This window comes from Haliotis asinina, chromosome 6 (genome assembly GCF_037392515.1).
Source record: "Haliotis asinina isolate JCU_RB_2024 chromosome 6, JCU_Hal_asi_v2, whole genome shotgun sequence".
In the NCBI taxonomy this organism is placed as follows: Eukaryota; Metazoa; Mollusca; class Gastropoda; order Lepetellida; family Haliotidae; genus Haliotis; species Haliotis asinina.
In genome coordinates, this window is record NC_090285.1 from 71,083,627 (window position 1) to 71,095,583 (window position 11,957).

The following is an 11,957-nucleotide window of genomic DNA, read 5'->3' on the forward strand; positions in this document are numbered from 1 at the left end:
ACGGGGAAACGAAAGCTCCGGTAGTGTATAGGGGCCCTGACGCGGCTGAAAGGTTTCTAAAGTGTTTGCAGGAGGAAGAAAAAATTATTAGGAATGCATTGTATAGAATCGCTCCCATGCGTATGACCCGAGTCGACAGGCTAGCTCACGCTAGTAGCACTAACTGTCACGTGTGTGACTCACCACTTAACGGTGATTCGGTGAGAGATCACTGCCACATAACTGGTAAGTATAGAGGCGCCGCTCACAGCGCGTGCAACCTCAAGCTTAAAATCAACCCTAAGACAATAAACATCCCCGTTGTCTTTCACAACTTGAGAGGGTACGACTCACACTTGATCATGCAGGCCATCGCGAAAATCCCCAACAACATGGAGAGATACATCTCCTTCAGCTTAAACGGACTTAGGTTCATTGACTCGTTTCAGTTCCTCCTGTCGTCACTCGACAGTCTGGTCAAGGCCAACAATACCTTCCCTATCACCGATCGATACACAGACGCCGAGACTAGACCCCTGCTTATGAGGAAGGGTGTGTACCCCTATGAGTACATGGATAGTTGGGTCAAGTTCACCGAGACCAGACTACCCCCTATTGACTGCTTTTATAGCAAGCTGAATGAGGCGTCCGTCTCACGAGATGATTACTCGCACGCGACTAACGTATGGAATAAACTGGGTTGTAAGAACCTGGGTGATTATCACGACCTGTACTTGAGGACAGATGTACTGCTGTTAGCCGACGTGTTTGAGACGTTTAGGCGGACGTGTTTCACGCAGTATAAACTCGACCCCGCATGGTATTACACCAGCCCAGGTCTGTCGTGGGACGCCTTGCTTAAAAAGACCGGAGTTAATTTGGAATTGCTCACAGATTACGACATGCACCTATTCATTGAGAAAGGCTTGCGAGGTGGGATTTCCATGGCATCCAAACGATACGCGAAAGCAAATAATCAATACGTGAAAGGTTACGATCCTAACAAGCCAACCAATCACATTCTCTACCTCGACGCAAACAACCTGTACGGCTGGGCCATGAGCCAGTATCTACCTACAGGGGGATTCGAATGGGTACCCCACGTTGATGTTATGGGGGTTGCACCAGATTCGAACAAAGGGTATATCCTCGAGGTTGACTTAGAGTATACCAAGGAATTACACACATCGCACAACAGCTAACCCCTGGCCCCCGAACGTATGAGGGTTAACCCAGACTGGATGTCTGAGTACCAACATAACTTGTTAGGTGGGCGTGTGACAGACGTTGAAAAACTCGTGCCTAACTTAATGAATAAGACCAAGTACATCGTTCACTATCGCAACCTACAGCTGTACCTGTCGTTGGGTATGAGGCTGACCAAAATACACAGGGTGCTCATGTTCGACCAGAGCCCATGGATGGAGCCCTACATCAGAATGAACACAGACCTACGAAAAAAAGCCACCAGTGATTTTGAGAAAAATCTCTACAAGCTCATGAACAACTCGGTGTTTGGTAAGACTATGGAGAACCTGAGGAAACGCGTGACCGTGAAGCTGGTTCGGTCGAGTGAGGAAGACAAGCTCAGGAGATTGATAGCCAGTCCGGCATTCAACCGTAGTAAGATATTCACAGACAACCTGGTTGCCCTACACATGAAGAAAAGCCACATAAAATTCAACCGGCCTGTTTACGTGGGGATGAGCATCCTCGATTTATCCAAACACCTGATGTACGACTTTTACTACAACGAGCTCAAGAAACAGTACGGTGACAGGTGTGAAGTGCTGTACACTGACACGGATTCCCTGCTGATGGAGATTCGAACCGAGGACGTGTACGAGGACATGAAAAAACACCTCGATTTATACGACACCAGCGACTACCCTAAGACCCATGCCATACACAGTACGGTAAATAAAAAGGTCCTAGGTAAGATGAAGGACGAGTGTGCTGGCACGCCCATAGCCGAGTACATAGGTTTGAGACCTAAGATGTACTCCATACTGAAAGCCGACAATAGTGAGATCCGGAAGGCTAAGGGGGTTAAGAAGTATGTGGTGAAACAACACATCAAACACGCCAGATTCAAGGAAGCCCTGTTCAAGACCCGTACCTTTAGGCATAAAATGAACACACTTAGAAGTGATGGACATAAGATATACGGACTGACTATAAACAAGACGTCCCTGTCGCCTATGGACACGAAACGTTGGATAGCTATTGATGGGATAAACACATACGCGTATGGACATGAAAAAATTTGAGGCTATTTACTACAGCCCGCGTGGGTACTGGAAAGGAGCTAGCGCAGTAGATAAGCTAGCTAAAATAGCGCGAGTACCCCCGGAGGAAGCCAAAGCGTGGCTTGAAAAACAAGCCCTGTGGCAGATCTATTTGCCGGCACCACGCTACGTGCCTAGAAGCAGGTTCGGTATTAACATACCTAATAGCGTTCACCAGGCAGACCTACTGTTCCTACCCCACGACAAGAGGTACAAGTATGCCTTAACCGTAGTGGACGTAGCCAGTCGTTACAAGGAAGCCGAACCCTTGACCACGAAAGATTCGGCCCAGGTAGCCAGAGGATTCGAACGCATATACAAACGCAGTCCGCTGACGTGGCCAACAGAGCTGCAAGTTGACCCCGGACGGGAGTTCATGGGTGCCGTGTCACAACTGCTAGCCAAACACGATACAAAGGTCAGGCGTGGCACGGCCGGAGCCCATCGCAGCCAAGCCATAGTTGATAGATTTAATAGGACTTTGGCTGAGCGCTTGTTCGGCCATCAGTATGCTAGGGAGATGGCCACCCCTGGAAAACGATCGACTGAATGGGTCACGAGGTTACCCAAGGTGGTGTCGGCAATCAACCATGAAGTCACCCGTCTCACCGGTAAGAAACCGGCAGACGCCATCAAACTAAAATCAATAGTTGCAGAGTCGGCCGCTCCATTGCGTGGGAAGGAGAAACAGATACCAGATAGGGCCCTAGTGAGGTATCTATACCAGCCGGGGGAACACGAGGGTGATAGCCGTAAGCGGGCCACCGATCCTATATGGTCAGTCAAAACTTACAACATAGATAAAGTGGATATGAAAGCCGACGAACCTAACTTATACTACTTGAGGGATGGGCCGGGTAGGTGGTTTGTAAGAGAAGAATTATTGATCGTACCGTACGGCACAGTGTTACCTCCAACACACGTTAAGTAGTAGGGGTAATAGTAGCAAGAGCTAAGGACCCAACCAAAGCCTTATTTAGTAAATAAGGCTTTGTAGAGACTTTTCTTGAAAGTGTTTTAAAACCCCCATTCCCTATACTACTATCATAGATACACCTCCCTTAACTGGGAAGTGTCACCTGAACAACTGGCAAATATATTCTACTTCAATTTGAATAGAATTAACACCATGAACAACATTGACACCAGTCAATTTTCTGGGATGAAAGCAACCACATAATCAATATCTTTCTCAGTCACTCACCAATAGATCTAGCACAGGCAATCAGTTGTTTGAGGACAGGAGATGACTCTTTAGTTTCTACATCTCCACGCTTCTCCAGTAGAGTCACCACATCTAGCCAAGAGTGACCTCCCTTGTTTTCTTGCTCTGCTGACAGCAGCCTCCGCTGTGCCAGATCATCATTACCTCTTGTCCCGGGAACCTCACTGGCCGAAACATTGGTGAACACTCGAAGTGCGCCAGTAAGGCGTGGCAAGCTCACCATCTCAGTCAAAATGGACTATCTGAAATATTATACATGATGATACGAATAACTATAGAGGAAACAGGGTACCTATAACATGTCCATACACACGCTGAAACAAATATATCCAATACAGAACATACAGTTATCTCATACTTATCTAGATTACTGCATTTTCAGGGGGAGGATCTTGAAGTGCAGTCTTACCATATTTCTTGAAGATAAATTAACAAACACAAACTTCTGTTATAGCTATATAGGCTATTATAAGGAAAGAACTTACATGTCTCCACAACGTATGTGTCTGCATGTGAAGTATTTACTGAGTATATTGTAATGCATAGCAACATAACTTCTTCTCATACATGAATGTATAATTACTTGTTAACAGATAGGCAGTACCTACAGTCGGTGAATTCGCAATAATGCCATATACTCTGTCTTTTTGTATTAGTATGCATCTGTGTTTTTAATGTGTGTGCATTGTTACATATCTGTTAAAATGAAGAATTGACTTTTTCAGGGTTTTTTACATTTATACCATCCCTGAATAAATCCACTGTTGATGAACACTGTAAGCTGTAATGTACGTGTCTACAGGGAAGACGATATTGTGGACATTTCAAAGGAAGAATACGTGAAAACTTATATTTTATATGTATTCTCAATACTAGCATGTGATGCTGTCAAGTGCAGAATTCTGTGATTTCCACAATAAAAGTCCTCTAAAACCTTGTCTGTACACTTCAACTGTTTTCCATCAACTGATCAGTTAATATTCCATGAATAAACAGTCCTGATTGGTGCAAAGATCTCAAAATAATTCTTGCTGGTTAGCATTAAAAGTTCTAATGTTACTTAAACTTTGAGGCCTCTTTACAATCTGTATCCCAGCATAAGGGGTTTTCCACAATGAAAGACAACATGTCATTTTTATCTTTAATATCATCTAAAGTTTTGATTTTGCTAACCTTTTGTGATAAAAATATATTCATCTACTTCACATAAAAATAACATGTGTTTCAAACAAAAATAGAGTTGACGACACTGTATCGGCAAAACTGTAGCTGCTTGCCACATCCATGTATTTTGTATGTGTTTCCACGATGAACCATACTGTATTATCCACACTGCAAGAGAGTGTTTTGATCACATGGCTTCCTGTTTTATCCATAACCTGTCACTAGCAGATGACAGATCTTGCTGAATTTTGCTTGCTATTGTTTGTTAAACAGGCATTTGATTTTGCATCTGAAGTGGTATTAACATATAGGGTAAATATTATTGATGGTTGTTTGCACATTACATAACTTAACTTCTGGATTTGGATTTCTATTGTCAATAAAATGTCTAACGACATGAACTGGGCATCCGCCCTACCGATGAAACTGCTTTTGCACTCTGATCGCCTGTACTTCCCTGATGTGGCACTAGCAATGCAATCGTCGAAATTAAGGCATTATGTTTGTATATCTATGTTTAATTGTGGACAAATACATTTAGATTTTTTACTACAGTCCTTGAAAGGGCTAAAAATGAGCTGTATTCACTGTCCCTCAGTCAGGGTGTTGATTGTTTTTCATATCTGTTGATACAAATTCACTAAATTAGTTAACTTTCGGGGGCTGATTTTATGTGTATGAACTGTTTAGTTCACACACATAATGATTGAAAGATGTTTGATGCCATATTTTTTTATGTAAGACATGTTTTGTAGCTGTCCCTCAGCCATTGTTCTTTCCCGTAACGACAGCCTCAAATTTTAAATAATGATGCCAAGATACCCAAACTTCTGCGTGCTCTTTGGCACTTCCTGTGTTCTCATGATGAGCCATGTTCCAGATGTACTATTGAGTGAGAGCTGCGGGGAAGGGCTTAAAATATTAGGACTTGGAGCATATATTTATTAAGCTTCTTTCCTATAACAATACTGTTGCACTGACATGTACAATTTCACAAAATTTTGTTTCCATGATTGCATTTGAACTATGAAACATTTGAAACTTGCAAAGTCCAATTTTTGCAAGGGGCCATTAATTTCCTCATAATGTAATTTGTGTTGATGTACTTCTTTCCTGTAACATTCTTTCCTGTAACGCTAAAAATTGTAACAAGAAAGAAAAATCAGACATTTACACAGGAACTATGTTTAATATAAACTTGTATCTTAATATATTATTAGGTGTGAACCTGTCACACGTTTGGTTCAATATATTATGTTTATACAATGTGAAAAAGAGATGATAAGTGACATTTTTCCCCTCAGACTGTTACAGTAGAGAATGATAATTGTTATGGGGAAAAATATATCTGTTACCGTTATTATCATGTTCAAGCTTTTACTAATATCTTACCCTAAGTAGGAGTAATTGTTACATGAATTACATTACATTATTCTCTACCGCATGTGTATGCAGTTAACAGCATTTGCTGGATGTACATACTGATTTAACTACAGTGAATGCAACCGTTACAGTAAAGAATTTATTCTGTTACTGTAAAGAACGATTATGTTATGGTAAAGAAGAACAGCAGTTCACAGAGGATATTTGTATAAAATATGCATGTCTTAATATATTCTTATGTGTAAACCAGTGTAAACTCAGAATTTTGGTTCAATATATTGATGTTTATTTCATGTGAAAAACAGATTGTTAAGAAACATTTTTTGTCTTTCCTGTAACAAGCGTATCTTTCCCATAACAACAATATTTTTTGCATTTTTTAAGGTTTTAAATAATCATATTGATTTCAAAATACTGTATCTAGAAGTATGAATGCTTTCAATACCATTAATGTAATAAAATATTTTCTTGGGCGGGGTTTGTTGAAAAAAAAAAAAAACAGAAACTTAGTTCTATGTGTGATTTCTAGAAAGTATAAATACAAATCTATTTAAGCAAAGAAATCCATGCAAATTCAAGCATTTAGGTGGATATACATACAATCTAAGCATATCTTCATGTCTGTCACACAATATTGCTAGAAATATCATTTTTATATCATGTTACATCATCTAAAGTGTTGTTACGGGAAAGAAATGTAAATTTGGTGATTTGAGAAAACAACATTTTTGAAAAAAAATAATTGCAATTAAGGCCTAGAAAGAGCAATAGCATATGATGAATTTAAAGAATGAAAAAATAACTTTTCAGTCATTTCATTTTGTCATTTCATGAGAACTAAATGTTGGCATATTTTGAAAACGACTCAGCTCGCTTTGGGATAAATGTTTGTCAAATAATAAAATATCTTCCAGTGCTTCACAGATGCTTGCAACTACCTTAGCTTAGCTTCCCTACTGCGTATACATTATGACACATTATAGCTAAAATGGATAGAATTATCATTAAAATGACCGCACATTATCAGAAATGCGCCAGCCACTATAACTTGATAATGCCTGCAAAATGCTTGACGACGGGCCTTTATCAAGCCCATTGTTAGGTGACGTCATAAGTAGTTCAGCTGTTGAAGTTCAATCACCTACATCACATTCATCACGTGCCTGCGCCATTATGCACTTTCCTGTCTGTGCCAACCATAACAATTGTACCATATATGACAACGTACAGCAACAAAAATATCGACCTGCAGTCTAATGTTGTTGATCACTGAAAACAATGGCGGCTGGTAGTATGTGTAAAGGTCAAGGTCGAATGTCGTCACTCTCAGTAGTGATGTCATTTGTGTTGTTCTATGACGTGTCTATATTTGTAAAATGTGTGTCAGTGACCTCAGTCATTTTGTTGTTGGCAGTAAATGCTTCTAAATCGATGCCGCTGTTTTAATTCTTATTTTATCAAAAATTCTATTCATTTTAGCTATTAGCTTCAGGGCATTATCATTTGCAGATGCCGTCAGGCAGTTAATGAAAGACCTCAGGCTTTTGCAAATGATAATGCCCTGAAAAAAAGCGTTACCCTTATATGAACAAAGACTCTGACTGACATCACACAGTTGGAAAAGATGTTCAGTACTTCCACACAAACCCAGTTTGGTCAGGTAGGATGTATGCATAGTGAAATGTTTTGATGACACAACGTCTCTTATTGTAAATTACGATCAGTATGGCTGAGTGAAAACACGTGTCATTTGATGCTAGTTACAAGACGATAAATGGTGATCTCTACCCGGTCATGTCTTGACAGTCGAGTCTGTAACACCCTACCATCGGCCAAAACGTGTACGTGTCAAAATCTTATTTAGTCTTGTTATAACGGCAATGCTTTAACCACAGACAATAAAGAAGTGAATGACTACATCAACTCTTATAAATAGTATGTTAATTCATCTTCACCAAAAGTTGGCAACGACTCTCAAACCGACATACAAATTCACTCACATGGTGTGACATATGCCAAACCTATATCAATGAGAATATTGAGATGGAATAAGTAATTAACGTGTATAGCAAAGACTTTTATAAAAATCTCCGCATAACGGATCAGCCATTACCTGACTCAGCATATGTCTTAAGTAGGTGACGATGAGCTAATCCAATTAGTACTGACTGTACATAAGAGGTATGAAACTTTCTTTCGTATCGTTTTGCAACAGATGCAAGAATATTGCGAGTTATCCGCCCCTTACAGTCTGGTTCAATCATTCAGCACAGATCGGATTCACACAGAACAGAAGGTTCTGAATGCCACAGGTTATTTCCCTTTCATTGCAAACGCACCTCAAAGTTTCTTGTGCCGGCGTGTAACATATTAAGCAGACTTACAGGTTCCTCGAAATATGAAATATATCAGATATAGAGTTGAGTTATTCTAATTCAACGTCAATATGTGTTTATGTAATGTGAAAATGCGATATTGCTCAACATGCTATTTAGACATCCCGTGGAAGGATTTTATTGTGATTCGTCCAGTCAGTTGTGTGGTTGGAGATGATATTGTTGCAGCAGTCTTCAGAATTCGACACGGGCATATTCTCTTGTACCCTTTATGAAACATTACGTCACATCGGAAATATTTCTGCGGATGTGCGCAACTAACAGTGTTTAACTAACGGAATCACCCTGAGCCTATGTTTGTGTTTTACTGACGGGAACACTCGTGGTCTGTGTTATGGTTTACTGGCGGGAACTCTTGGGGCCTATATTGTGTTTTACTGACGAGATCACCCAGGGTCCATGTTGTGTTTCACAAACGGGAACACTAGGGTTCATGTTGTGTTTTCCTAACGGGAACACACAGGGCCTATGTTGTGTTTTACTAACGAGATCACCCAGGGCCTATGTTGAGTTTTACTAACGAGATCACCCAGGGCCTATGTTGAGTTTTACTAACGGGAACACCCGGGTCCTATGCTATATTATCCTAATGGGATCACACAGGGCCTATGTTGTGTTTTACTAACGAGAACACCTAGGGCCTGTGTTGTGTTTTACTAACGAGATCGCCCAGGGTATATGTTGAGTTTTACTAACGGGAACACCCAGGGCCTATGTTGTGTTTTACTAACGAGATCACCCAGGGCCTATGTTGAGTTTTACTAACGGGAACATTCAGGACCTATGTTGAGGTCTACTAACGGGATCACCCAGGGCCTATGCAGTATTTTCCTAACGGGATCACCCAGGGCCTATGCAGTATTTTCCTAACGGGATCACCCAGGGCCCATGTTGAATTTTACTACTGAGATCACACAGGGCCTATGTTGAGTTTTACCAAGGGAACACCCAGGGCCTATGCTGTGTTTAACTAACAGGAACACCCAGAGTCCAAGATGTGTGTTTTAATGGGATCACTCATGGCCTATAATGTGTTTTACTGACGGGACCACCCAGGATATACTGTTTTGCCATTCGTGCCCTTTTGTGCTGTCAGAATATCGCGATGTGGGATATGTTGCGTGTGAAGGCAACCAAGAGATGGACGTCTTCTGAGCCTAGCCGATTAGTTACAGAGTCTTTGTACAGGACCTAGAAGTAATGGTAAAAAGTCGAGAAGTTATGGATGTCAATTTCTCTATAGGCAGGTAAAGCTTCAACAGAGACGACCGCTGTGCTCAACAACAAAACAACCCAAACATCACCCTGTTAAGCAACACAACAACCCAAACATCACCCTGTTAAAAAACACAACAATGTTAAACAACACAACAAATCCAAAGACCACCCTGTTAAACAACACAACCCAATCATCACCCTGTTAAACAACACAACCCAAGCATCACCCTGATGTACAACACAACAAACACCCCAAACATCTCCCTCTTAAACAACACAGCAACCCAAACATCACCGTGTTAAACAACACAACCCAAACGTCACTCTGTTAACACAACAAACCGTAACATCACCCTGTTAAACAACACAACCCAAACATCACCCATTTAAACAACACAACAACCCAAACATCATCCATTTAAACAACACAACAACCCAAACATCACCCTGTTGAACAACACAACAACCTAAACATCACCATGTTAAGCAACCCAACCCAAACATCATCCTGTTAAACACAACCTAAACATCACCCTGTTAAACACCACAATCCCGTCACAGCTTACACTGGTTCGTCCATACTTCAGTATCAACATAATTCCTCCAACAAGTTTCTTATGTCCCGTCACAGCTTACACTGGCTCCTCTACATCTCAATTTCTTCATAATTCCTGCTCCAAATTTCTACTGTCCCCACAGCTTACACTGACTCCTCTACACCTCAGTATCTTCATAATTCCTGCACCCAGTTTCTAATGTCCCGTCACAGCTTCCATTGGCTTCTCTATACCTCAGTATTTCCATAATTCCTGCACCAAATTTCTACTCTCCCGTCACAGCTTACATTGGCTCCTCTATACCCAAGTATCGACATACTGATTTCAATAAGATGCTTTCCTCCTGGGGCCTCTCTGTCACTTTGCTCCGCCACCGACTCCCGGGGATCCCCAGTTATTGAACAGCTCACTTTACAGCAGATACAATTTGCTTCTGAAATTCCTACGATCAATTTTGCTCGCATTCCAACTTTTAGAAACCTAATTACTATTAGTTGTTAATGATATCTGGTTGTAATTGAGTTATGTGACGTGTCGTGGTGACGACTGCACGAACTGGTGTCCGGCTCTCACAGCCCAAGGAGTTCCAGCCAAAGTTGCAAGGGACAGGCTTGCATAGGGGAATATATCGCAAACGCAAATATATGAAATAGTGAGTGAGTGAGTTTAGTTTTACGCCACTCTTTAGCAATATTCCAGCAATATCACGGCAATATCACATTGTACCCATGTGGGGAATCTAACCCGGGTCTTCGGCGCAAAGATATGAAATAGGTGAAAGGGGCATTTCTGAATGTTTCTTATTTCCCCCTCACTAAGCGCTCTCTCATAAGTGGTTTTGATGCAAAGTGATCGCATATCGCCGAATGGACTTGTTATCAATTGCGCAAAAACTGACCTCCGACGCTGCAGGTACCACACCCTCAGGAAGGCGACAGTGGCGAGAAGGCACTACTATAGCAATACTAGCTCTGCTGCACTTGCTAAGACAAGCACTACCTTACTAACTCCAACCTTTGCCTCACTGGACTTGTAGACAGTGTCTCTTCCCTGACAGCGGAAGGTCACAACAAAGATGTCAGCTTGTTACCTGGCAGTTTGGGGTGTTCGGGCTGGGACAAGGACTTGTTGGCTCGGCGTGAACAGACTGGTTGAGAATGAAGTGATAATCTGTAAACCCTTTGCCCTCGACATTCAAAGCCACCATAGCTTACATCTACCACATCAGTTATAAATGTCAAATATTTATATCACCTAAAACTCCGCTGCAGTAAGTTGAATAGCCGTCAGTATCCACAGCGGGATAGCTGTTCCTCATCACGGATGAAGATGCTTGTGAATAATATGATCAATTTTATCCAGCGACAACACGTTTGGCAAACATGTCGATTCTTAATTCATCCCCCGGATTATCTTGTATGTCACGTTACTGCAGATTTAGTCACGAACAGGGACGTTTAATTACATTGCATTTGAGCCTCACCTTCCCCATCTACGGCATCAGCTGGGGCTGACACCCAGTCTCAGATCAGTAACTCGCACACTTAATAAAATCTTGCTTAAATCGCGTTAGATTTTTTTCGCTATGAAACTCAAATCTTGCTAGAGTAAAAACAGAATACAGACCGCACCACAAAAATGATTCCACTGTATGTTATCATAACTGGTGCCAAGGAGCCGACGTGTCATGTGCAGTTGTGGTCATGATCACGATCTGTACTATTAAATTGCCTCGAGATCGTGTTTG

The 11,957-nt window shown here is 41.4% G+C and overlaps 1 protein-coding gene across 1 annotated transcript in view; it reads right to left on the minus strand.

Moving 5' to 3' along the window:
* The window catches only part of LOC137286184 (activating signal cointegrator 1 complex subunit 3-like), a 293,474-nt gene extending 285,200 nt beyond the window's left edge, over nucleotides 1-8,274 (minus strand). Inside the window, exons 1-2 of the mRNA XM_067817886.1 lie at nucleotides 8,153-8,274; nucleotides 3,472-3,734 (exon numbers count right to left, since the gene is read on the minus strand). Of these exons, the coding sequence (XP_067673987.1) occupies nucleotides 3,472-3,715 (244 nt within the window). The 5' untranslated portion in view covers nucleotides 3,716-3,734; nucleotides 8,153-8,274. The remainder of the gene's footprint in view (nucleotides 1-3,471; nucleotides 3,735-8,152) is intronic.
* Nucleotides 8,275-11,957: the final 3,683 nt, after the last annotated feature.